We start from the raw sequence: 27,821 nt of genomic DNA, 5'->3' as shown, positions 1-27,821 counted from the left end.
TATAAGTAACTTTTTTTTTTCTTTACAACTATTAATATGGAATTTTATTCAAGATTATCCACTATAGATTTTATAAAATTTTATAAGTAACTTTTTTTTTCTTTACAACTATTAATATGGAATTTTATTCAAGATTATCCACTATAGTATAACTTTTTTCTTTCTTCACAACTAATATGGAATTTTATTCGTACTATTAGCAAAAAAAATGATTTAAAATAATCAGCTAACTTTAGGATCCTTACTAAAATAACAACCCAATGTTTCCAAAATTCCCCAAGTTTGAACTTCTCAAAACTTAAAATATTTTTCTTACTTTAATTTAAATTGCGTCAGTTCAAAATTGATTTTAAAAAAAAATTAAAATCAAACAAACTCCAAGAACTATCATATAGACTAAAATAATTTGACCATATAGTAACTTCAAATCGTTATAAGAATCATAAACTACAAATTCTGAATCTGCTTCTAACCAGAAATACTCAAATACAATCCCCATATTAGATGGGAGCTTTAACATATTAGAAAAGATTACCTTAGCTAATTTGCTCCATCAAATTTTGTTAAGACTAAAGTTACTCAATGCAAGGGTTCCATAAGCTACATGGTCCATAGATAAACTAAGTGGCTATTAGTTATAGAAGTCTAAGCCTTAGGAGATTGTGTAGCATGGGGGGAGGGGGACTGTGTGGCGTGAAAGCTAGACGAGCTACCAGGTTTCACAGTTGGTCGCGGTTGTTTCACTAGTGGAACCAATGACTGCACAACGTCTGCCATCAGTGGTCTGTAATCAGCCTCGGGTTGTACACACATTGCAGCAATAGCAGCTACTTGAACAACTTCTTTCATTGAATACTGACCCTCCAGCGCTGGATCCATTATCTCTACAACTTTTTCCCTATCAGTGAGACGGGGCAATGCCTAAGAATAGGAAGAGGTCAGCTGGAGAAACGTTTCAATTCACTAGCGCGGCCTATGGGACATTAGACAGAAGAATGTCTGAAAATGTAGGATAGTATGCTTACAACATTTACGAGAACCTACCCAAGAAACAAGAACGCCTTCGCCAGGAGATCTCTTCATATCAACTGGAACTCTCCCTGTCAACAACTCTAGGAGGACAACCCCATAACTGTAAACATCTGATTTGGTGGTCAAGTGTCCTGTTAATGCATATCTGCAATGGTTCAATGGAAGAAATCGACATTGATACGTTAAAATCTCACATAAAAAGGTACTGGTAAGTTAAGAGAAGACATCACCTCAACGATTACGCATGGAACTGCTATAATCTAACATATTTCAGCTAAATGAAGGGTTCTTACTCTGGAGCAACATATCCCTGTGTTCCCAAAACTCGGGTAGAGACATGTCCACCAGCTTTATCAGATCCAAGCTTGGCCAATCCGAAGTCAGAAACTTTGGCATGGAAATTTTTGTCCAAAAGAATATTGCTACTTTTGAGGTCTCTATGTATAACTGGGGGATTGACATGCTCATGTAGATATTCCAAACCTTTAGCAGCCTCCAACGCTATTCTTAACCGGGTCTTCCAGTCCAACTTTGGACAAAAATTATTGGAACCTACAGATTGAAGTGCAACACTTTCATTAATAACTTGATGACTTGAAAAGAAAAACTCGAAACAATGTGAAAAGAAGGTGTAAGAATAGGAACAGGCCATTTTGCACAACTAGGAACAGTACACAGTAAACACGAATTTCACATGCCAGTAGAATTTCAGGAAAAGACTTCCTTTGTTCCCTTTGGAGTTGGTTTCATAACATATAATTTAGTGTGTGGTTTTCTACACTTCAGAGAATAATCTCAATTACTGACGAGGACACCAGAAAAAATCACTCATTTTATGCGTATGACAAACTTTGATATGTCTCAGAATGTCACTTGATGAGGATATCCATTCATCACTGCCATATCTATGAAGTATTTTTTCCACATTGGCTTTTCAAGCAGAGAAGGCAGGCTGGTACTAAATTCCAAAAATGCCCAAAACCATATACAACTGAAAACCAAACAGACCTTTGATTGGATACAAGTGCTCCTGTAAACCACCATTTGCCATGAACTCATATACAAGCAATTTATGGCTGCTTTCTGAACAATAGCCAATCAATGACAGCAAATACGGTGAGCGCAAGCGGCATAGCAACTCCACCTGATATTTGATAACAGCAATCATTTCACCAAAGTAAAAGAGAGGCAATAAAACAACATGTAAAAGAATAATCAGAGTCCTTTAACTCTTCTTGGAGTTTTAAAAAAGGTTCAACTGAAACTCTGTACTTTTTAACTGTTTGACACACGGTCGAAAAATCTTAGAAACTCATATAGCATTGGAAAGACAATTTGCTTTATATTAGATTACATCCTAACGTGATATCTTTCGAAGATCAGGACATTTGTGTATTTGTTTTCTTGCTAATGACGAGACAAGATCACATCTTCTTATGGATTATATTGAATTTATATTTGCAATTACCTCCACTTTGAATTCTTCCTCCCCCTGTTTTCCAGCCTGATCCATCAGCTTAATTGCAACCTTCCTACCATCTTGAAGTACTCCTCTATATACTGACCCGAAAGCACCATTTCCAATCACATTAGATTTTCCAAATCCACCAGTTGCTGAATGCAGCTGCTTAAATGTGAAAACCTGAAGTCCCTTCTCTGCAATAACTTCCAGATTGGAGAAACTATTGCCCTTGTCCTCACAAGCACTCTCCGTATCTGGATGGAGTAACAAAAATGTATCAAGACTTAAGCTTTCCCAAAACATGAACTGACACAGAAAAACACAATGTGAAGGTGTAAAATTGTGCCTTAGGAAGCACTTCCTATACAGCACAAGCCAAACAGTTTGAGCTAGTTTTATAAACAACTAATAGAGCACAGTGTCGAGGGTGAAAAACTTGTGCATAAAGAAACATTTCCTCAGTATAACAAGACGGAAGATTAGTGCTAACTTTATTAACAACTACTAAAGCATAGTGAGCAGGGTGTAAATTTGTGCATTAGGAAGCATTTTCTCAGTATAATAAGCAGGAAGATTAGTGCTAATCATTAACTTACAACTACTAAAGCACAGAGAGCAGGGTAATAATTTGTGCATTAGGAAGCATTTTTCAGTCAACAAGCCGGAGGATTAGTGCTAATTCTACTAACAACTACTAAAGCACAATGAGCATGGTGTAAATTTGAGCATTAGGAAGCATATTTTCAGTAAAACAAGTTTGACAATCAGTGCTAATTAATCAACTACAATTAAGGCTCAATTCCAAACTAGTCATGGTCAGTTAGAGAAATCTTCTCCATTAAGTTGAGGAAATTTAATCTGCTTCCAGACATTAAGGCATTTCACTCAGAATTTCAACAATACTGTAACCAACATTACAGCTTTTCCATTTGTCATAGTGAAAATGCAAGTTTCTTCTTTTCTTTCCCTAAAAAAAATGGACCCCCTCCCCCAAACCCTCCATCCCATCTACCCTTACCTTTCTTCTTTTCTCCCTTAGCTCAGTGCAATCCCCTCTTGACCCTTATCTTCCTAAAGATCAAAACTTTCTGCAATACTTTCAAGAACACAAAAACCACAACTCAAGAATATGTAATGCAATCCTTTCCATTAGTCACAATGACAATGTGTGTTTCTTCTTTTCTTTTCCTAAAAGTGGAAAAACTGAACCCTCCCCCACCCCACCCTCCCATTTCAACTCTTATCTTCCAAAAGATCAAAACTTTCTGCAATACATTCAAGAACACAAAAGCCACAACTCAAGAAAATATGAAATGCAATCTTTTCCAATAGTCACAATGACATTGTCTGTTTCTTCTTTTCTTTTCCTAAAAGGGAAAAAAACTGACCCCCACCCCCCACCCCACCTTCCATTTCAACCTATATCTTCATAAAGATCAAAACTTTCTGCAATACTCAAGAACCCCCCAAAGCCACAACTCAAAAAATGTACCTAATTCTTGAAAACACTAGTAACCACCTTACAAAAATTATAAAAACAATACTTACAAGTGCGGTTCTTGAGACGCTTGGCAACTTTATTACGGATATAACAATAGTAACTAAAGGCTACAAACAAAGAAGCAATGGCAAGAGAAGCAAAGACCAGTATAGTAACTGCAATTGCCCTTTCTTTCTTATGGTACTCATCATTTTCTGCTTCCATGGTGCTAGCAAAGAAAAGGGAAAACACCCAAAGAGGGGTTATAGAGAAGCCATTAAAGAGAGAAGTTTAAGAAGTACAATACTAGTCCTGTGATGTTGACAAGACTAAATGGGACTGAGTCACAAAACAGTCTTCTTTTTTTTTCTTCTCTCTGATTTCTCATTTTTTTTTCCCAGGTGTGTATTTGTCTTCATTTGCGCTATGCGCGCGGGGAACAGTGTACAAATAATGTACAATTATTTTTCTTCCTTTTAAGTCCCTAGACTCGTTGTGGCTATTCAAAAGAATGTTTGTCTTTATTATTACTAATAAGAAAAATTAAATAAATTATCAAAATTACACCTTTTTTTCGCAAATCGAGTTTTATATTTCAACTATTTTTTTCTCCGTATTAGCTTTTAATAACTCAAAGAAAAAAATGTACTCCCTCCGCTTCAAGAATTTGTTGTTAGACTTTATTTTCAAGGATGGAGCTAGCAATGATCAATGAAAAATATATTATTTATGTGTGATTTAAATTGCTTTTAACTTATATATATATTAGAAGTTGGATTCTTTTCTAATGAATCCCTAAGAAAATTTTGGCCCTTTCGCTAGTTTGAATAAATGTTTTTTCCTAATTTGATTACTCTTTTGTAATATTTCATATGACATAATTAAAATTATATAATTAAAAATATATTTTGATATATTATACCTACTTTCAGTTGATCAATGAATTCAAAAATCATTTTTCTTATAATTAAATTTTATGTCCAACTAAATTAAGATAACAACGAAGTGAATAATTAAAGTGATTGATAAAGTTGCAAATGGTTTAAGAGTTAAGACCTCTAAAGGCAACACTAAGGCCGCATGGATTTTATTAACCCTTTGGATTAGTTTGATTAACCTTTCTAATTCACTTTAGTTTTATTAGCTTTGTTGGTGTTTTCACAATCATTACATCACTTAATTATGTCTCAGTCACAAGTTAATTGATGTTTATTGTACGAAATATTTATATCAAACCATTTAAAGTATGATAAGTAAGTATTTTGAAGGAAAAAAAGGTTTGTTTAGATATGATTGTTAATAGCTAGATCCTTGAGTTATTATCTTTCCTTTGGTAGCAACATATTTGTTTAGACCCATTCATTTGAATTCTTAGTTGTTTTTTATAATGCTTTCTTGAAGTACGATGACATGGATTATATTACAATACTCTTATTATTCATCAAACAATGATATTATTTCATAGCACAATATCCGTTTTGCTATTATCTAATTTCGTGCCTTTTCACGAGTTTGTTAAATTATAATTTGTGCTAAATTTTGGTTTCCATTTACGTGTATTTCGTATATATAAGATTAAAATTAAATGTATTTGTTCCAAGTACACTGTATTTAAGTAGATTTTATCTTGAGTACACTAACTTCCGCTCTCACCTCTCTCGCTTCTCTCCCCTATGTAAAATGCATTTGATATTCTAAATTCATATATTTAATGTGACACTGTTGTGAATTAAATTGACCTAGCAAGGGCTTATGGGCTATTAGAGAGTTTAATTTGGCTTTGTTAAAAAGGACCAGGAGTTAGAAGAACAGTTATGCAAATTATTATGTTGAAGCTTTGGCTTTGTGTCCTCTCATCTTTTTTTTTATGGTCTTGTATCTCATTTCTTTCTGGTTACTTTCTTTCTCGTCTCCTTAGTTAGAGTATTATTACTTTGTTGTGTCTATTTTACATTGTAACTTGTATTCAGTGATCAAAATATGTAACTGTGTTTCTATTGGAATCGAGTTTGCTTCAGATACATATGTATTTGAGATAGACTAAGTCATTTCTTGCTGGCCTCCCTCCTATTTCGCTCGCCTCTTTCCTTTTTTGCTTTCCACTTTCTCTATATGTGTCTATATTTTAGAGTGCACATAATAACAAAAATACATGTATCTACATGTATTTAGTTTAAGATCTAATATGAATTAATAGTGAGATAGCGTGTAACAATTTCAAACTGTAGAGAGAATATATGTAAGTAGCAATGGCAAGAGAGGCAAACTTTTTGCTGTTAAATAGGATACGTACATGGTTTGTTCAAGCCAATGATCTTATCTTTCTAAACCAAAAATCTTTTCTCTACTAATAACAAACTCACAGTAAGAATCAGGAAGATGAGGAGCAAATGCAACGCGTATAAATCTCCGCGTTTGTGTACTAAAGCAATCGTCTCCATTTACCTCTCGAGCGACCCTCTCTTCTTGCCTGGACAAGAACAATCTTGTATTAACACAATTTGCCCATGACAAGCCCAATGCGGCACATACTTTTCTCTCAGATGTATACCAACAAGTTGAATTCCCAATCCTCAGTCCATCAGTATCATTCATCACATCAACAACTTGATTAATCACCACTACAGCCAACCCAAACCGTCTAGCTTGCTCCTTCAATTTGCTCGAAATCCTGAAAAACAAACCCGATCTCTGTTTGAGATCACGCGGGTTGTTTTCAAATTCAAATCGAAACAAAGCTGCAATGGAGTCGATCACGATGAGCTTGATTTGGGAAGGTGAGTCAAGCCGGGAGGATAATAAGGAGTCTAGTTGAGACAATACGTCGAACAGGTGGTGAGCAGAGTGGAGAGGGTGGGTTAGGATCTTACCTAAGGGGTTATGGAGAGTGGGGAAAGAGGAGGAGAGTTGGTGGAGGCGGCGGACGGGGAAGGGTGATTCGGAGTAAAGGTATATAGAGGAACCGGAGAGGCCGCCGAGTGAAGTGGGGAGTTGAGCGGAGAGGAGAAGCTGGAGGGAGATTTGGGTCTTGCCACATCCACTTTCGGCGACTAATTCGGTTATTGAGTTGCAAGGAATGCCGCCGCCGAGTAAGCGGTCGAGAACCAGGCAGCCGACGGTGCATTTCTGGGTGTGGGTGGGGCTGAGACGCTGAAGGAGATCCTCTGGTTTCATGGATTTTTGAAAATATAGGGAAGGCGCCAAATTGGTAATGCCTCTCTTCTAGTGGAAGTATTAAAAGGTTGTTTTCGAAAAATACTCGATTTTAGTAACACACATCATCACAATAGGAAAAATATAATGTAACATTCAAAACAATAAGAAGTAATAATAATAACTAAATAATATAATAATCGAAATACAGAGTAACAATAATTGAAGGATAGACAACTACAAGAAAAATGTTGCTACTACAAGTATGAAAGGGGAATGAATATCGAGCACCAAACTATCACCAAGCTTATTTCATGTCGTTTAAACTACCTACTAACTTTTTGGTATAGTCTATAATCTTCGTAACTTTCTATCTATGATCAAATTTTTGATAAGTTAAAGTTGTATCATGACTTGTCTAATCACTTATCTCTAATACTTTATTTATCCTATATCTATCTCTCCAAGCAATCTCTATTACCTTCTCAATCAATGAGATATTTGCACAATTCGTATTCGTATGTCCAAATCATCATAATCTCCCTTCCTCTTTGTTCTCATAGAGGAGGCAATTTCCACTTTTGTCTCATATTGTATCTTCATTCTTAATAGTTTCACGAGGATTGTTTCCTTCTGAACGAAGCCTTATACGATAAATATAATGCTCGAATGCCTCGTGAAAAAAAGAAAGTGTATAATATACATGGAAAGGCTCCGTTCCCAACCATACATTCACACAACTTTTGTCCAATCATTTTTTAATCATATATTATACGATGTGAACTTCGATTAATTTAAATTATTAAAGATATTTGAAGATTTGGTTCCCTGTCTAATCATATAACAAAATCCCATTCTGATAGTGGAAAAGGCACAAAAATGGGGAAAGAACCAACATGGCATGAATTACTAGGAAGCAACAACTGGGAAGGTCTTCTTGAACCATTACACCTCAATCTCCGGCGACTCATACTCCGGTGCGGCGACTTTTGTCAAGCAACTTACGACGCCTTCAACAATGACGAATACTCCATGTACTGTGGCAGTAGTCGTTACGGTAAAAGTTCACTTTTCCACAAAGTCATGTTCAAATCCGCCTCAGATTACCAAATCGTCAGCTTCCTTTACGCCACTGCTCGTGTTGGTGCCCATAAAGCCCTCTTCCTCCACTCTCTTTCTCGTGAATCATGGGATCGTGAATCCAATTGGATCGGGTTTATAGCTATAACTAACGACGAAATCAGTGAACAACTGGGTCGTCGTGAAATCTACATAGCATTTCGTGGAACAACGAGGAATTACGAATGGGTCAATGTTCTTGGTGCTCGATCTGAATCAGCTGAACCTCTAATCTGTAATGGAGGAAGTATTTGTAATGATGACGAAAATGCCCCTAGAGTGATGAATGGGTGGTTGAAGATCTACATATCCAGTGACCCAAAATCACCATTTACGAGATTAAGTATTAGAGCACAGCTTCAAGTAATGATTGAAGATCTAAGAGATCGGTATAAAAAGGAGAATCTGAGTATAACTTTTACTGGGCACAGTTTAGGTGCAAGTTTATCAATTTTAGCAGCTTTTGATCTTGTTGAAAATGGGGTTACTGATATCCCGGTATCCGCCATTGTTTTCGGTAGTCCACAGGTAGGAAACAGAGCATTCAACGATAAGCTGAAAGAATTCCCAAATCTGAAAATCCTCCATGTCAAGAACAAAATTGATGTGATAACTCTTTATCCAAGTTCTTTGTTAGGGTATGTTAATTCAGGGATCGAGCTAGTAATCGACACCAGAAAATCCCCATGTTTGAAGGACTCAAAAAATCCAAGTGATTGGCACAATTTACAGGTAAAGAAAATAAACTATGTTGAATTGAATCTGAACGAGTCAAAATGAACTGTGTTGAGCTAAAGTTGTTTGTAGATCAATTTGGTCCAAACTTGAATAGATTATATTTTCATGAGCTAATTTTGTTTGTAGGCGATGTTGCATATTATAGCGGGTTGGAATGGGGAACATGGAGAATTTGAGATGAAAGTAAAGAGAAGTTTGGCTTTAGTGAACAAATCAAGTTCAATGTTGAAAGATGAGATATTGATTCCAGGATCATGGTGGGTTGAAAAGAATAAAGGAGTTGTTCTTGATGAAGATGGAGAATGGATTCTTGCACCACCATTAGAAGAAGACATTCCAATCCCTGAGTATTCACTCTCTCCTCACTACATAGAATTGTTTATGTATCTTGTTCGTTTAGCCAAATTTCTTTTTATTTTTATGATCGTAGTGTTCGAGCTAACTTTCTCATACTACCTGGGACATCTCATTGATTAGTCACACCTTAATACTATTTTGCCAAAAAAAGTTTTAGAAAGTCACAAGTGCTTTTTAATATAAAAATAATTTATTTTAGAGAGTTTGAGGCATTTGGTCAAATTTTTAGGGAAAAAAATACCTAGTTCTTTCTATGTCATACTATTTTGCCAAAAAAAGTTTTAGAAAGTCACAAGTGCTTTTTAATATAAAAGTAATTTATTTTAGAGAGTTTGAGGCATTTGGTCAAATTTTTAGGAAAAAAAATACCTAGTTCTTTCTATGTCATAGATTTTAAAGCTAAAATTTAAAAATTAGGATTTGTGAAGTTGTGATTTTTGAAATTTAGAGTTGTGTTGTGTTGAGAAATTCCATATCGGTAAAAGGAATGAGAATCTAATCTCCTTATTTGAATTTACACAAATCTTTACTCATGAATTAATTTTTGGGTTGAGTTAGGCGTAAGTGTCATATCTTTACGTATTAAACATATTTACTTGAAGATGTTTTTAAATTTTTTGAATAAAAAAAAAGTTTCTATCAAAATTACGCATTAAAGATATTAACTTGAAGAAGTTTTTAATTTTTTTTGAATAAAAAAAAAATTTCTCTCAAAATTTTATTTGTGACGATTTTTGGGAAGTTGAAAATATTTTGAAATACAAAAAGCAAGTGTCCTTTGTTCTAAAAGTAAAAAAATGATTTAAAAACAATAGGTTGACAATTATTTGAACAATATTCTTTGCTATAGACTTTATCTTGCTAGTAACGATGATCATGATAGGATGCCCATTTATGTAACGAAAGAATTTACGTTATATACATCGATAATCAATTATTTTTTTATATCATTACTATAATTTTAATTTATGATGCTAGAGTTTATTCACTGGAAAATGAAGCCATAAGTAAATTACTAGAAGATGAAATAACACAAATTCATGAAGATGGAATAGAGGAAGAGGAGCACAGGCACATAGCTATTCTGAAAGAGAGTCGTTTACTTATCCACAGAACAAAAGCAGTGTTAAAACAGAGTTATAAAGAAGGGCACTTTGTGTTTAGACAGTATGGCAAGCATGGAGAAACAAGTTGACATGAGCGGGTATCGGATATTGGATGGAAATTTTCGAAAATTTAGTGGAAATACTGTGTTTATATTGAGAATTCGTTAATTATATAAAAAAAATTGATAATTGAAACTCATTACTAAAAAGAAGATTTTAGAATCGATTCCATTTAAAGTAATTTTAATATTATTTTTTTCGGATTATTATTATATATTAATTTATTTAATTAAAATTGTATACGCTCAAACTTCTGAATGTATTTCTTAATTTGATTTTATTAGTCAAAGGAAGTGGATTAATTGATTCTTTGTTGATTTTATGTTTGTTTTCTTAATTAATGTGCTCATGGTAGAGTGATTTGGGAAGCATTTTATAGTTTAATTTTTTCATGTTACATGACTATAATCATACAATAAATAGTAAATTTAATTGTATATTAATCATTTTTTTTATATTTAATATAAATAAATAATAAATAGGAAAATTATTATTAAACTCATAATTAATTATGTATTCATACCTTCTCTTTCATCATATTACATTTTCTTTTTTTTTTTTGTATTTTTCCCCTAATTCCTTCCAATTCAAGATCCTTTAGTATGATTATAGGAGTGATTTTTGTGGTTCAATTCATTATACTTATATTTGTGGTTCAATCAAATGTCATATGTTTATATTTAATAATATTTATATACATAGATTTGTATTGTAATATTAATAAAATGGTGATTTGTGAATACAAATATATTTGGATACATAAGTAATTTATCCAATTTGATTAAGCAATACAAGTATAGTTGGATACATCAATACTATATTTTTATAAATAAATACCTAAGCTAAAGTCAAGCCTCAAGTATTATAGAAAACTTCACGAAAAATAGATCGACGTTTTGTTGGTTTTTAAAATTTTTTATATAATCGAATACTTATACACTTTGATACATACACGTTCTATTGTTTTTTCATTTTCTTATTTAACAACAATGTATTCATATTATAGTATATTGGTATATTCATTTTTTTGTTAACAATAGTGTATCCATTTTTCAAATTGTTGTATTCATATGCTAAAATTGTACTACCTTACTTTGTTTGACTTTGATGTATTAATACATTAAATTTTTATAAATATTTGTATCCTTAATATATTAATACTTTAAGTTTTATAAATAGAATCACCAATTTGAATTCAAAATATTCATATGCCAATTGTACAAGTTATACATTTTTCTTATTTAGTTATTGTAATTACAACTGTATTAGTGTATAAATAATAAAAAATAAAAAACATATGCAAAAATACAATGAGAAAAGACATGAATAAACTTTTATATTCAAAATTTTATGAATACCTTTATGATTAGTATTTAGTGAATATATTGTATTTAGGAATATAAATACAATCTTTTGTATTATGTGAATCAGTCATATTTGCATACAATATGTAATTATTAGTTGGTAATTTAATAATGGAAATTTCATTTATTTAGGAACATAATAAATGGTTGGTACTTGAAAGTTATGGTAACATATCATACCTTATTTAGTGCATTGTATAAATAATAATAATAACAATAAAATAAAATAAAAATTAATACAAACATGCAGCTAGAAATTGACATGAAGTATAATCATTTCTAGTAAATAACATATTTATAGCTGTTGAACTTCAATAACCCTATAAATGTAGTTATTTTTGTAAGTTACTCTAAATTTAATAGTCCATGATGAATTTATGTTATAGTATTTGAACATCCCTTCTATTCATCTTCTCAAACAACGTATTCAAATTAATTTTGATAATTCTTTTCTTCTTTTATGGCTCAGATTAGCTCCGATTGAGATATCAATTATCACTAACGTTACTACTTACTTAAAGATTCAAATATGATTTTGTCCTTATTAAGAAGTTTACATAGGCTAATAATAAGAATCGAATCAATTGAATAACCACTCTATCCTAAAATACAAAATAAAATGAAATAGGGTACCCTCAATCCAATAAAAAAAAGAAATTGAATTCAATTTTGTGAAGTAAAATGAAGTTAGAAAAGTAGAAAACCATCTATACTCATAAATCTCATCAATGCCTCGATAGTTACATGAACAAGAGAGCAAACGAAAAAGTAAATTAGCATCTGAATTTTAAAGCACGAAAATTAAATTATTATTGAGAGATGAATTAAAACATGAAAAGTCAATCAATAAAAATAGTAAACAAAAATCAATAATCTGATTTTGGGATAAATTTAAAAGGTTAGGTGAGATTGTCTTTATTGATTTTTCATGTTATTTATGACAAATTCATCTGAACCATTAAATGTATAATTAATCAGGTGACTTTAATCTAGCGCAACAATTAAAAATTACCGGATAATTTATTACTGAACTGGATCCTTTCACTATGATTTGAGCAATTGAAAAGGGATCGACATTAATATTAGCATCTAATGGAACCTACACGTTAGGGCCACAAGACTTTTTCCAAAACATAAATGAATAAATAAGTAATTATTCACGTATCAATAGTATAATCCTTGAATAAACAAGCAATTACTCACGTATCAATAGTATAATCCTTAATAGCATGTTGTACAAGACATTCAAAGCTATTACTTTTTTTTTTTTGCATGTCCAAAATGCCTCTTTGTCCGCTAGCAACCAAGAGGTGCTTTGCCTAGACTCTTAGATAGTATAATAAAATAAGAAAAAATTTAATTTTGTTTTTATTAAATTGTTTGTAGTCTTTTATCACGTATAATTTATTTCTAACCTTATGTTCAAGAACAAATACTATTCAATTCTCTTTATTGAAATTGACTGAAGTGTTCAGTTTTGATGTATATTATACATACGAAATTAGTTATCTTAAAACAATTATTTTTTTATATAAACAACATTAGGATATAAAAAATGTGTAATAATGTTCTTTACTAGCAATTAAATAGACATCAACCTAATATGATAATGTCAAAGATGAATCCAATGGCCAACAACCTAAAAAAGATAAAATGAATATATACATATATATATATATATATATATATATATATATATATATATATATAGAAATATTTTAAGAGTTATAGTTAAAATATAAAATATAGTAAATATAAAAATTATATGTATATATTATAACTATAGTTTGCATAATTATATTTCATAGTAAATTTAAAATTTTGTTATGGAGCTTTTGATCTTATCCAGTTTTGTACAAATTCATTTATACATCATAATCTGTATAATAAGATATGTATTTATATAATTATAAATATATATGATGAAAATATATGTATTTGTATTTGTATATACACTTTTCTTTACATTTATATACCGAATAGATAATTGTATATAGAAAATGACTGATTGTATATCAAACAAAAAAAATTAATTATTTTCTGCAAACTACAAATAAAATAAATTATAATTATAACATTTAATTTAAATTAATAATTTGCTATTTCATACCATTTTTCTTATTATCATATAGAAGCATTTATTATTACACAATACACATAGAACAATGGCATTCGTGTAATTTTTACTTCAACTGATGGCGATAATTTCAAGTGGTCAAAGATGGGTCGGTTTTATCAGAACCATATAACCCGACCCATAGCGCAGAACCCGATTTTGCCAAAGGTTCCAAAGAGCATATTTTACGCAAACGCAATCCTTGTTCGTCTTCTTCCTTCTATAACAGTCTCTCTCTCTCTGTTCTTTCCGCTTTACCGTTCTCTCTGCTTTTGCTAAAAGGTATAATCATCTCATTCTCTGCTTATTTTCACTCACAATCCCTACTGTTAAACTGGAAAATACTCGTTTGTGTATATGTATATGCTTTTGTTGTATGTGTGTTCATGACCAATTTTGTGTGTTTTTAACTCTATTTGGTGCGATTCTCATTTGGATTGTTGATCGTCAAGTTGTGTAAATTTTTTCCAATTGAATTACGCATCTACTGAAACTCATCGATTTCTCTTGGAATATATAGTTGTACATTCTATCCCTTTCAGGTTTGCTTCTGTTTCGGTGAGTTTTCAATTTTTTTGATAAATTGCATATCTAGATTTGTTGCCGGTGAAGAGTACAGTAGCTCGCATCTAAGTTCGGTTTTAGTTGGACATGATTTTAATTGGAAATAGATGTTTTTACGTTGTAATCATTCAGCTTGGAGTTAGGGATCTAGAGGTGGAATTTGGAAATGAAAATGTAATTTTGGACGGTATTTTTTCCCCAAATTTTTTGAGTACTATTTCTGATTTTTTTGTGGATCAGAAATGTTGAGTTTAATGGTGATTTCTTCTGTTTGTTAGGTGGCATTGATAATAGAATGTAAAACTGGATCAGTTAAGCACTACATGGATGTGTGATCATTGGTTTGATTTGCATTGTAGATCCAGCTTGTGGCAAACTGTGTTCTGGAAGGGTCTGCTGCTTGTGAAAGGCTGTTCTTGAAGGGTCTTCGAGCAATAGAGGACCCTTCAGGCTGGATTCTTGGTTTATTCGAAGCGGTTAGTCACAGTAAGATAAGCTTTGTTGTATAAGCGGTGGGTAAAGCGGTTGTCGGTTTGCTGAACATGCCAGCTGTACAGAAGCTTTATAACGCTTGTAAAGCATCACTTTCACCCAACGGACCGGTTTCAGAAGACGCTCTCGAGAAAGTTCGGTCCCTATTGGGTATGTATTTTTGTTTATTAATACTTAGCAAACATTTTCATATTTACTTCTAGATTTCTAATCACATCATGGTTTAAATGGTTATTTAATTTGTCTTCTATAATATCTACTCAAGTTACTTATAGATGTAACAAAAAATAGTTTTCTGGAAGATCATGTGGTAAAATTTTATCTGTCTTCCTATGTTCAATGAGAATCTCCTAAACCTTTTGGAGTGACTATCATTTTCTTGAATTTAACTTAGGTTTGATAGATGCAACAGTTTTATGATAACAAGGCATTAGAAATATTTGATTGTAAAAGTAGGCATGATATTTTTTCTCTGAATTGTTGGCTTGTCAATTTTTTTTGACTTTGTAACTATGAAAAGTCTAGAGAGAAAATTTGAAGAAAGGATCAAGCTAGTTAATAATTTGCTGCTTCAAGGACCCAAAAATTACTTAATTGTTAAATTTTGATGAACATTAGAGTCATATGTTGTATGATGAATATTCAAACTAATAAAGTACACCATTTCCATGAAAAAAAGTGATTCCCTCCTTTTGTTCCTCCATTTCATAATAATGTATAGATATTGTTTACACTTATAAGCACTAGATCCAAAAAAGTATTTTTTACCGAACTAAGGACTATCATTAGGAATAAAAAGTTGTGTCTTTATGTGAATGATCATGTACAATTCTGTAGATCTTTTGACAGGGATTATATGAAATTCTCGAGTGGCATTTTGTAGTTTGAAATCAGGAATATATGTACTTGCATGCAAACTCTTTATACCTAGTTTCTCATTTCTTGAGGAGACCAAAGGGCTGCAGCTTCTTGTTGAATTATAAATGTGTAGTAAAATAATGTTGATGATTTTATGAACAATCATGAATGATAAATTGTAACAATCATATCATGTTCATCCTTAAAATTTGCAGACAGGTCTTTAATATACTCCATATATATTGAAAAGAATTTGAGAGGAGATATCTCTAGTATTTATGGAATTGTGAAATAAATGAAAGAGAGTAATAGAAAACTTAAAACCATCAAGAGACACATCGATCACCAGTCAAACCCATGCTTGAATTTTATGCCAGAGGCTGGTATTCTCACTGAAATCCCATTTTGTTTACCAAATGAAGAAGATATGATCTTTCAACTCAATATAATGGTACCAAATTGAGCTTTTTGAAGACTTCATAAACGTAAGCTTAAAATCTAATAAATAAACAATTATAGGGGAAGGGGGGAAAGTTGAAAGCCTTAGAATTAAGAACGCATATTATAACTTTGCCTTTTAGTCATTCAATTTTTAAGTTATAACTTTGTCGCTTTCCACTTTTAGAATATTATAGATATAGATAGATGTGTGATGGTGAAGGTTTAGCAACTTTGATGGATCTTTGTGTGAAGTAACCACATTCTATCTTTCTCCTCTGCCATTGGTGGATTGAGACTAATGGAGAATATTATCTATAAAATGTAAAGAAGCTTGAAGAATGAATGTCTAACCATTGAATCACACTGTTTGATTTCTTTGGTAAGTTATGAATAAGATTGCTTATAGCTTATCTACAAGGTCAAGTGGATAACATTTATCTAAACACTCTTTGAGGATGATATCCTCTTTTTGTAATGGTCCAATTGAATAATATATGCGGGATGTCGCCAGAGAGAGAAATCAATGCATATCATATTAGTGAGTAGATCTTAAAAGCATCACTGGATTACTTCATATCAGCTTCCAAAAGATGTGAAATTTTATGCGATAAATTCATTTTTCATGCATTTATCACATTTTGCAAAATACTATAATATTTAAAGCTGGCAGCAATTCCATGGAGAAGCTATTTGGAGATTGGATGATTTTAATATTTTTCTTGATAGTTCTTTTGCGGTGGTGGTAGTTGGGGACAGATTTAGATTGGTTTTACCGTGGAGGTAAAAAATTGAGATTTGTATTATCTAATCACTAATAGGAATTGAGAATTTGTCTGACATTAAATTACAGTAGTGAAGTGGGGAAAGCTTCAAGGGATTAACAATGTTAAATTTTTTGGAAAAAACTGAGGTTGAGACTTCTGCACATGGGATGTAAATTAAACCCATATCCAGTCTCAATCTCAGATAGACAACTGAAGCAGTCAATATGGTTTTGCAAGCAATCTTTATTTAGCGTTTGGCTTGTTCAGTATTTGATCATGGAGGGTGGGTTGGACAGTAATTAGGCTCAGTTTGACGTGTAACTTTTCTCATGGATAGCACCGTATTACTTATAATCATATTTTTGTGTTTCTCCTCCTTTTTTTTAAAAAAAAAAAAATAAATATTGCATAGAACTGCAAAATTCATGATTTAAAATGATTTTGAATTTCTCCCTCAAGTCTCTAAACTCTCATTTACAGCAATTTTATTTGGGCCATGAGTTAAACTATCAATTTTGTGATCATTGGCCTTCCCATGAAATTTCAGGCTCATTTTGGCCTATGCTTTTATAAATGACTTATATTACTGACATTTGGGCTGCAGATAAAATCAAGCCTTCTGATGTGGGTCTTGAGCAAGAAGCACAACTTGTACGGAGTTGGAATAGTACTCTGCACGAGCGCAATGGGGAACTACAGCCACCGCCACCAATCAAATACCTGCACTTACATGAATGTGACAGCTTCTCTGTAAGTGTGTCATTGTGCTTTCACCCTTTTTCTTTTTCCTTTTTTTTTCTGAAGGAGGTTTAGGGTGGGGGTTGTAGAGAGTGCTGATATTTGGAGAATATGGATGATTAATATCAATTTGTAGGGGTTCCAGTTGTAGAGAAATGATGCATGATTGAATCTTTTATCTTGTTTGGTGTTATTCGCAGATGGGGATATTTTGCATGCCGCCTTCCTCTATCATACCTCTACACAATCACCCTGGGATGACAGTCTTAAGTAAGCTGGTATATGGTTCCTTTCACGTGAAAGCCTATGATTGGATCAATATTCCAGGTCCTTTGGTTCCATTGGAAGGTGCGTAGTCTTTAATTGGATGTCTAGAATGTACTTGGTGGATATGCAATCATTCCGTTGCAGAACATAGAGTTTTCGGACTAGATGTTTTTGATGTGCTTGTTTTCTGCTATATTATTTCTAATTGGGTGGCAAGCCCTTTCTCATCTCTGGTTCTGTTGGCATGGTTTTCCGGCCTTTTCTTTTTATCATATTTGTTTTGTAGTTTGTTTCATGATATGCCTATTTTGGCCTTACAAACTCCTCTTTTCGAATTCAACCATAAAACTTACTGACTGAGAGCTAGGTATAAAGATTACAACTAAGTTTGAGGGTTTAATTGCATCATCTGCATAATTTGTGCTTGCTTGTACTAATAACCACTTTGTTGAGTTCTGTAAACTTGCAAAGTCGAGGGATCAGTTCCCATCTTGTGCAGAATTTTGTATCCCATGCACATAATTATATTACTTGTAAATAGTTGATTGCAACTGCGTGACCAAAGATTCTGAATAGAGAAATACTAGTTTTTACGAGTTTATTTTCTCTTTCTTTATTGGTTCTAGTTTATCTAAGGTATTATTTTTTGGGATTAATGTTCATCATACAGGATTCTACTGCTACTTCTTCTCGACCTCTTGAATTCATATACAGTTACATATATACATACAATATACACACATCGCAGTTTGCTATCTTCAGCTGCTCGCTCCTAATGTTGCTTGCTCAGGTGCAAGACCGGCAAAGCTCGTTAAAGACTGTGACATGACTGCTCCGTGTGGGACAACTGCTCTGTATCCTACTTCTGGAGGCAACATCCATTGTTTCAAAGCTATAACTCCTTGTGCTATTTTTGACATCCTTTCTCCGCCTTACTCTTCTGAGGATGGACGGCATTGCACTTATTTCCGGAGGTCTCCAGTAGCGGATCTGCCAGGTAGTTGCACTGTGAGAAATTTTGCACAAATATGAATTGTATTGAAAATCTGAAGTACTTTGACATGTTTTTTTTTTAAGGTGAACTCGAGGTGGATGGAGTGACATTCTCCGACGTGACTTGGTTGGGAGAGTTTCAACTTCCCGATGACTTTATGATCCGTAGAGGGCAATACAAAGGCCGTGTCATCAAAACATGACATGTTTCATTTTTTTGGTTCTGTCCAACTTTTATGATGCATTCAGGTAAAATGAGTAACGTGTCTACCGCCGGTCTGAGAATAATGATGATGATTTTTATATTGGTGAGAAAATAGGGGCATTTGAGATGTATATATCATTATATACCATTACATTAATTTACTGACCTCACCTTAAAATAGTTAACGGTTGGTTAGACAGAGTATAAATGAAGTTTTGATCCATTAAAAAAGCAGCTCTCTTTGTGCTTGCTGTTTTGCCTCACTTCGGTGGATAATGAGTTCAATATGGTTTGCCTCACTATTTCTTTTAGGGGGTGGGGGTAAAGTCTAGAGCTTTACTCTGGTTATGGAGTGTGGGTAGCTGAGAAGTACGTTCAAACTAGTTTGTGGGAGGGGGGGGGGGGAGGGGCGGTTAATTTCAGAGCCCTATTCAGGTTATGGAGTGCGGATAGCCGAGAAGTAGGTTAGCACTGGTGTTGGTGCTGGTGGGATGGGGGGTTTAAGTCAAGAGCTATTCTGAGTACAGAATGCGGGTAGTCAAGAAGTAGGTAAACAAACTGGTGAAATCGCTGGAGGGTGGCGGGGTAAGTCCAGAGCCCTATTGTGGTTACAAATTTGCTGGTGATTGACCAGTAGGAGTGCGGATAGCTGAGAGCCCTATTGTGGTTACAAATTTGCTGGTGACTGACAAGTAGGAGTGCGGATAGCTGAGAAGTAGGTTAGCACTGGTGTTGGTGGGGTGGGGGGTTTAAGTCAAGAGCCATTATGGTTACAGAGTGCGGGTAGTCAAGAAGTAGGTAAACAAACTGGTGAATTCGCTTGAGGGTGGAGGGGTAAGTCCAGAGCCCTATTGTGGTTACAAATTTGCGGGTGACCGACAAGTAGGTTAGCAAATCGGGGAATGTTACAAATTTGCGGGCAATCGATAAGTAGTTTAGCGAACTTGTGAATTTGGGGGGTGGGGGGTGGGGAGGGGGACCAACTTAGCTACTAATATTCTCCCTGGATTAAGTAAAAAATAATGGAAACATTACAAATTGTATAAATTACAGAAACCTTATACATTTGGGGGGCTAATTACAAAAATCTTGAATTTTTCATTGCTTTCATATGCATACCTTGGTTAATCGATGCATTGCAAATGATATGTTAAATGGGAGGGGTGTATCCGTATTCAAGAGGGATATCCCTCCTGACATCTATTGGGAGGGTACCTCCTTTTAGAGTGCAATTCGTTATTTCTTATGTGGTTAATTGCTATTAGGCTTTTTAGGGAAGTTCCCTTCTGTCATTCACGTTTATTAGAAGTCGACAATAGAGTGAGTCTACCTACAAAGAATCATATACGTTTATTGTAACATCGGTTGATGTACCTCGTAGTTGGGTTGTACCTTCCTTGGGTGTAAAATGTGATGATGTACCGGGTCGTTTAAATTAGACCTCTATTTCGGTACAACAAGAAGGAGTTTACTATGGTCAGAGATTTTTGAAATTGTAGCCCCAGTCGACAAGAATCGTCATATAACCGATTATCCTGTCAGGACTAATCAGTTGACCTTACCTCGTAAGACCTGATAGCGTACTCCTTTTGAACGGTTTCATTCTATTGTATAGGGAAGTATTGGGAGGAAACTTTTGTATTTCTTTTTTTAAAAGATGGTAGAAAATTTTAGAGATTATCAAATCAAGAGTGGTGTATTTATGTAATTTTTCCAAAAATGTATTAAAAGAATTATCTTAGGATTGATGGTGGAGGATGACTTACAACCCTAACTGAGTTCTAGCATCTTGAATAGTAACTAATAAGTTACAAAGGTATAATTAAATATTTGTCGTCGTATATGCTTTAAGTCGTTTGGTTAGAAATAAGTTATCTCGAAATTAATTATTTTAAAACCATGCATATGGGATAACTTATTCCATCACTATGGTATACATGGTTGAATGATTAATTCTAAAACTATCTAATTCCTCCAACCAAATGTAGTTTAAAATAGTGTTATATTTTATCCTTAAAATTATTATACCATATACATCATACCAAAATGACTCCTAAAGTTTTCTTAATCTTAGTAGACTTGTCAAAATCGTACAAAACACGTGTACTAAGTTATACGAGTGAGTCACATGATCTTTAAGAAAAAAGATGCTCAAAATCAATTGCATCGTAGCAATATCAAAGAGAAATCGATATAATGAGATGATTTCAAAAAAAATATTTTAATTATACAAACTAAAATAATCAATATGACATAAATTTTATAAAATAACCAATTGAACCATACTATTACACCCTCAATTTGTGGGGATAGAAGAAACCATATAGTGCTTTTTTATATAAGCTAGCTTAACAAAAAGGAAACTTAACAAGACACTTTAAGCCTATAAAAAAACAGAGCGAGCGGGGAAGGCAAAAGCTAAGAGATTGGAATCCGCTTCAAGGTAAGCCCCACTCCACTGAATTGGAGAATTCCAGAATACGTATCAGTTCATAAGTCATAGAAGAGTAACATTAAAGTTTACATTTTACAATCACTCAGCAACCACCATAGCGACCACCTCTGCCACTGCCACCACTACTGCCACATCCACCACCTCCACCACCGCCACCGACACCGCTACATCCTCAAGCACCACCAGCACCACTAGCATACATGATGACTCCATTAGTAGCACCAAAATTAGAACCACAATTAGCACCAATAGACTTAGACTTGGTTTTCTTTTTCTTCTTAGATACTTTGTCATTTTCAAGATGATCAGTACATGAAAATGCCACTATTGACACCACTAAAACAGAGAAAATGATAACATAGAGCAAGAACAAGACTCCATAGTAACTAATCATAGCACTAGCTTTACTAGAATTGTTATCCAACATTCAAAGAAGAAACCAAGAACCTAGCCATTATATTATTTACTTTCTCCTATATAGAACATGAATGCATATATAGAGGACTCATAACTCATTTCCTACATAAAGTAGGATAATTACTCCTTTCGTTTTAATTTTCTTGTCTTGTTATCTTTTTTAATCTGTTTAAAAGAATCTCTCTTTCCTTTTCGGCAACAGTTTAATCCCAACATTTCACATGATATGCTTTAAATTACAAGATTAATGACCATATAGGTACATTATGTTAGAGTTTTGCCCTGATTTTCTTACCTTGTTTGAAGTTTATTTTCTCCTTAAGAAAAATCAAAGTATTATCGTAAATGCTTGAACTTTTTCTGAAAAGAAAGTATAATTTTCTTCCATATTTGCTTTATTATTTCCTTAGAGGAAATGTTTTGGAGATCTATAAATTAAAGATCTCGATTCTCATAACATAACACAATAGTATTCACAATGTAGTCGTTTAGAGCTTTTTGTTTATGGAGTGATTTTCTTTCTACAATTTTAATGTTTTTTATTAGTTTTTAATATGCATTCCAATTGGCCAAATTTCATATAACAATATTTTGATTTTTAGTATAAACTTTTGTCATTTGATTTATCAATTCTATAATTTACAATTGTAAGCTTCCGCATAACGCCTTAATCACTTCCGAACCCAACACATTACACATCTTTAGTTTATAATTATTAGATTTAAAAGTTTCTTTATTTTATTCCGTGCGATCCAGTCAAACTAGACATTTGTCCATGTTTCACTGTGAAATTTGAAAAGAAAAAAAAAGTAATTTTTGCTTTCTAATTGAAAAATGACATTCGAAAATTGGAGTTATGTTTAGTCAGATATACGACAAACAAATTAAAACGAATAGAGTACATTATAACTGTTTTCTAATATTTGACAAAAGGGCTAGTGTTTATTTTTAAAGTAATAATTTCCCTCATTAGAAATATTAGTACTTTTAGAAAATAAGCAATTTACATGATCTTAATACTGTTATTGATTGACTCTTCTAGTAATCTTTGACCATAGTCTTCATAACTCTATTGACCATCAAGATTGTCAGGGATCTCAAGAATAGAAATTGCTAAGAAAGTTTTGGAGATTTCGCTAAGGGTAGAGTCGGAATTTTTAGTTTATGAATTCCATATTACAATTTCTCAGCTTATTCTTCAATAGGCACATGGTCAGAGCCTTGGCTTCGCAAACTGCTTGAAAGCTTATGATTTCATATTCCATTTTACTTTCCGGTGGGGGTTATCTTCACCCTCCCTTGGAGTACTACTTCTTAATCGGTCATCCATGAGTATTTAGTCTTGCAAAGTAATCCTTGCTGATTTATATAGAATTTCACGTGCCCCATGCTACTCGGGTCATTATTGAGTTTTGAAAAAAGAAACAAATACTTGTACTTATGTGACAGAAAGAATAATATCCTATTATGTGATGGAAGGGTCTAAACTACCTTACATTTTGGGATAATCCTCCCTCTTGAACTAACTTCTAAAATTGAGTTAACGTTGAATACCTATTTAAAATAGTATTAGAGCCAGACCTCCGAAGCGCACCCAGATATATTGTCCATATAAAGTGGTATCAAAGTCCGAGTTTGATAGTCATCCTGTGAGTTTTTAGCCAAAAGCATTTTGAAACTTTACCTTCAACTTGAACTACATCCTTAAATTATCCTTCTTAACCGAAAGCATTCCCCGAATATTTAAAACATAACCACTTTCATCTTTTTGTTAAAATTTTTGTCGAATAATTGATGGACTTTATACAAAAGCATGTGCAGGTCATACATTATTTTGTATGAATTTTGTTATTATTAGCTTTGGCAAATTTTGATAAAAGGATGAAAATTGTCAAGTTTAAAATACTTGACAGGGTGTTTTTTTGTGAAAAAGTAATTTAAGGATATAACTTAAGTTAGAGGGTATAGTTTAAGGATGTATTTAGCCAAAAATACTCATCATCCTGCATTGGAATCTTATGCAATGTGAGTTGATTTCTCTTGTGGCCACTCAACTAATAGTTATGACCTTGAAAATGACTCTGATATAATTAACTGTTAGTTGAGTTACTTGAGTGATCACGTGAGAAATCAACTAAATGAAATATTACGTAGATTTTCCATGATGTAGTAGATTGTACAAGTATTCTGGAATCTGGACTAGTTTTTCTCCTTGAACCAAGGATCTATCAAAAACAGTCTCTCTATCTCTGAGGCAGATTCTATCACGTCTGAACTCCACTTTGTGAGACTATACTAGATATGTCGTTATTGTTAAGTAAATTGTACAAGTAATGGTCAATCAGAAAACATGGAATGTGTGCATAAAACCAGAAAACTTTTTTTATTATGAATCAACTCATATATAAGGGGACTTCAAGTTTACTCTTATAAACACCTGTACAAAGACTCCTATCACATGGTGTAAATAACAGAATATGAACTTGGGCACAAAACTTACATTTATAAACCCATCATAAACTGGAAATTGGTAGTGTAAAATCAGACAAAAACTGAATATTTTCAATCATCTTGCAACCAGTTGTATTGATAGTTTTACCCGAGGAACTTATTTCATTTACGCGGGGAAAGCATGGGAAACAACCTCTATGTCTTCTATTGAGCTTCTGGTATAGGTGTCAATGTCATCATTTCCTGGTAGATTCGAGATAAATTTTAGAAAACAGAGAAGAAGTTACACATAAATATAGCAGACAATCAGCCGAGCCACTCCCAAAGTTAACGAGTTTGAGGGTTCGTCTTGGAAAGAGAAGTGCACAAACTTGAACACTGTACAACAAGAAGAAACCTAGTGTAATCTTACAGGTGGGGTCTGGGAGGGTATAGTAGAGCATAGATAAACCTTACCTCTACCTTGAGAAGGTAGAGAGGTTGTTTCTAATAGACCCTCGGCTGAAGGACCGATAAAAAAAGAGGCAGCAGAAACAACAAGAAGGAAAAAAGATGCCTCACAAACTTGAACACTGTGTGAGAGAATTTACCTCAGTATATCGCAAATGCTGTTGATGTCCCTTTGTTGTTTTAACAATTGTTTCCCACTTGGGATCACTACATAGTGGCTTACAAGATTGGTTGTTAGGACTTATTCCTGTCCCAACATATGATCTTGAAGATGGATTTTTCGTGGACAGTGAAGGCAAAGTACGGCAAAGCCATGAATCAGATGGAGATTTTGGTAAAGGAGGGGGAGCAGGAAGCTTTGAATGTGTTACGCGTGAGTTTTCTAACTTTTCTTTTCGTACTGTTTGCTTTCTGGTACTTCGTTTAACATCATCTTTGCGTTTCACTGAGGTGACTGCATCCTGGTAATGAGCTTGTTCAGAAGCTGTCAGTGCCATCATTTCCCCTCCATTGTTCAATTTTTCCGCTGATATTGGTGGAAAATAACTAAGTGAAGAATCGACAGAGGGCTTTTGTTCTGCCATCTTTTTAAGAACATCTTGATTCTCATCCTGTAAGTTAAATGGTCTCTCCGCTTTAGGAGGTGATTTCATAATTGGAGATTCCACCTTATGTACAATATCTACATGCAGAGTTTTCTCTGCCAGAGGAGCTGCTAAATCCGCTTCACCTGCAATGTTCTGATAATCAAATAATTCTTGAAAGCGATCATTTGTGTCCTCATGCGCATGAACTGTGACAAATCCGGCCACTGACTCAGATTTGGACTGCTGCAATAAGTTAAAACCATAAGTGATAAAGAAAATGTGGGAGAGGAAGGTAGCACAACATAAGCGGCTGCAGTAGAGCAACAGAAGTGACGGGAAGAAAGACAGTGGAAATTGATACCTCATTCTCTGATCCACTGCAAGAAGCGGTAGATGATGATCCAGTCTGTGTTCTACTGGCAGGAGACATTGGTACTCTGGTTCTAGCACTCATTCCAGGTATAGGATTCATCAGACAAAACGAACTTTTCAAGCAAAAACGAGGCAATAATCCACAAACTTTGGTAGGTAGATTTCCATCATAACAACTATCATCATCACTTTCTTCTTCATAGTTATCATGGAATTGGGAATAACGAAGTGCAAAACTAGGTCCATAGCGCAGCTGAGGCCTCTTATCCCCATTTAGTACTTTCTTGAGTTGTCTTGGTTGCTCCTGAACAGCTGGTTGCTTCCTGGGAGCATACTGAGGCGTTTCTAAAGACTTTTCTGAAGCCATGGCCTTGGCTGCTGGCAGAAACCGATCAATCATGAAATCTCTAGCTTGTGGATCTCTTAAAGAAGTACCAGATAGTTTTGCTTCTGGTTCGTCTAATCCACTTAAGCCGCTTACACTACAATTCACGAAGAATGATTCAGTTCTTGAAAGTGTATTGGAGGCATCCAAATATACTTCATCAGCATCTTCTGAATCACATTTTTCCATATCCTGTATCATATCTTTTGAGCAGTCAATACTCTCAATCTTCTTCACCTTTTCATCCAAATTCATGCAACTCGGTGTGAAATGTTGAGCATTTCCTGTTTGGCTTTCACTAACATTTTGACTTTCATGAGCTTTATCAGAATCCTGGATATCTTTCAGCTTCCTCCCTGGGGGAAGTCTCGGGGCAATAGGTGGTTTCTCAGTAGCACGAATTTGCCGTTTGCTTTCATACTTGGGTTTTCCAGGGCTCTGTTCCCAGCGGAATGGCACAACTCCTGGATTCCTCACTGGACCTGACTTCAGTTCTGATTTGTAACGAGGAGGATGAGTTACGGAGGGGAGAGAATATTCAGTCTTCTTTGTCTCATCACTCCCAGAAGCCACTGTTGGAGAGGCTCGTCTTACTGACAGAAACGGTTGATCCAAATTCAGCTGCTTGTCCTCCATGAGATTCTTTAGCAACATCAAAACTCCTTATTTCTGCAGGTATAACCATCAATCTGTCAGACGAGATTCTTTAGCAACATAGAAACACCTTATTTCTGCAGGTATAACCATCAATCTGTCACACTTACTGCTACTGCTATATATAACAACACGAACAATATAACAAATGATACTTTCCTCAATAACAATGGTTGAATTAATGCAGATTATTGTTACTCCTCCGAACACTACATAACTGAGTAAATGCATGTTTATATTTGTCAGCTTCTCTAAGAGAAGCAATAATCATCGCTATCCCTAGTTGGGCTATTTTGGCAAACTAATGGTTCTTTAAAGCTAGATATCTTATAGTTATCTTACACGGAGATATAACAACAACATACCCAGTATAGTCCCACAAGTGGGGTCAAGAGAGGATAGTAGATAATAGTCATTAACCTGACAACAAATAAGTCCTGGCAAACACGAAACCCAGTACAAGTGCAACAAGTATACTCTTATCTAATTGCAAAAGCATTGGTGTAAACATTTACAGGATTCATTTACATTGGATAAGATCTCAAAGCAATCAACTTGTGCTTGCAGCTGGCACCAATAGTTAGACAAGAATGCCAACATGTAGGGCCTTAACAGCACAAACTGTCGTGTACATAGTTCATGAGTTTCACTTGTGACTCTGCCCTCCACCTGACCTAAATAGTGCAATCTTACTGTCAATTAGACGGTGACAGAGCCAGGATTTTCACTAAGGGTATCCAT

The 27,821-nt window shown here is 33.9% G+C and overlaps 5 protein-coding genes across 10 annotated transcripts; 2 read left to right on the top strand and 3 right to left on the bottom strand.

Moving 5' to 3' along the window:
• Nucleotides 1-392: 392 nt before the first annotated feature.
• On the bottom strand, nucleotides 393-4,392 carry LOC101244969 (probable serine/threonine-protein kinase PBL7). Its single transcript, XM_004243229.5, has 6 exons — nucleotides 4,043-4,392; nucleotides 2,501-2,748; nucleotides 2,041-2,176; nucleotides 1,326-1,584; nucleotides 1,045-1,177; nucleotides 393-921 (listed from the first exon to the last, which is right to left on the bottom strand). The coding sequence occupies exons 1-6, from the start codon at nucleotides 4,197-4,199 to the stop codon at nucleotides 646-648; spliced, it is 1,209 nt and encodes a 402-aa protein (XP_004243277.1). The 5' UTR covers nucleotides 4,200-4,392; the 3' UTR covers nucleotides 393-645.
• A 1,822-nt stretch (nucleotides 4,393-6,214) lies between these two features.
• LOC101245268 (DNA repair protein XRCC3 homolog) lies at nucleotides 6,215-7,265 on the bottom strand. The gene has a single exon (XM_004243230.5). The coding sequence runs from the start codon at nucleotides 7,146-7,148 to the stop codon at nucleotides 6,291-6,293; it is 858 nt and encodes a 285-aa protein (XP_004243278.1). The 5' UTR covers nucleotides 7,149-7,265; the 3' UTR covers nucleotides 6,215-6,290.
• A 206-nt stretch (nucleotides 7,266-7,471) lies between these two features.
• LOC101245561 (phospholipase A1-IIdelta) lies at nucleotides 7,472-10,713 on the top strand. Its single transcript, XM_004243231.5, has 3 exons — nucleotides 7,472-8,978; nucleotides 9,111-9,331; nucleotides 10,320-10,713. Exons 1-3 carry the CDS (start codon nucleotides 8,007-8,009, stop codon nucleotides 10,534-10,536), a joined length of 1,410 nt encoding a protein of 469 aa, XP_004243279.1. The 5' UTR covers nucleotides 7,472-8,006; the 3' UTR covers nucleotides 10,537-10,713.
• Nucleotides 10,714-14,133: 3,420 nt separating this feature from the next.
• Nucleotides 14,134-27,266, top strand: LOC101246155 (plant cysteine oxidase 4-like). 5 transcript variants are annotated; one of them, XR_003247516.2, is made up of 8 exons: nucleotides 14,142-14,269; nucleotides 14,830-15,193; nucleotides 17,711-17,856; nucleotides 18,045-18,192; nucleotides 18,902-19,108; nucleotides 19,189-19,353; nucleotides 25,373-25,695; nucleotides 25,775-27,266. XR_003247516.2 is itself a non-coding variant. In XM_069287111.1 (7 exons), exons 2-6 carry the CDS (start codon nucleotides 15,094-15,096, stop codon nucleotides 19,305-19,307), a joined length of 720 nt encoding a protein of 239 aa, XP_069143212.1. In that variant the 5' UTR covers nucleotides 14,142-14,269; nucleotides 14,830-15,093; the 3' UTR covers nucleotides 19,308-19,353; nucleotides 25,373-27,266. The 5 variants fall into 5 exon arrangements, 3 of the variants coding, with proteins under 3 accessions (XP_010323687.1, XP_069143212.1, XP_004243282.1); XR_011210821.1 differs by having other exon boundaries at nucleotides 14,151-14,269; nucleotides 14,911-15,193; XM_069287111.1 differs by having other exon boundaries at nucleotides 25,373-27,266.
• LOC101245858 (uncharacterized) lies at nucleotides 24,540-27,080 on the bottom strand. 2 transcript variants are annotated; one of them, XM_010325380.4, is made up of 3 exons: nucleotides 26,031-27,080; nucleotides 25,223-25,912; nucleotides 24,540-24,875 (listed from the first exon to the last, which is right to left on the bottom strand). In XM_010325380.4, exons 1-3 carry the CDS (start codon nucleotides 27,078-27,080, stop codon nucleotides 24,837-24,839), a joined length of 1,779 nt encoding a protein of 592 aa, XP_010323682.1. In that variant the 3' UTR covers nucleotides 24,540-24,836. The 2 variants fall into 2 exon arrangements, with proteins under 2 accessions (XP_010323682.1, XP_010323685.1); XM_010325383.4 differs by having other exon boundaries at nucleotides 25,223-25,909.
• Nucleotides 27,267-27,821: the final 555 nt, after the last annotated feature.

The sequence above is a fragment of the Solanum lycopersicum genome, chromosome 7 (assembly GCF_036512215.1).
Source record: "Solanum lycopersicum chromosome 7, SLM_r2.1".
NCBI lineage: Eukaryota > Viridiplantae > Streptophyta > Magnoliopsida > Solanales > Solanaceae > Solanum > Solanum lycopersicum.
Note: the sequence above shows the minus strand (reverse complement) of the source record. Positions and strands in the feature narration are given on the sequence as shown.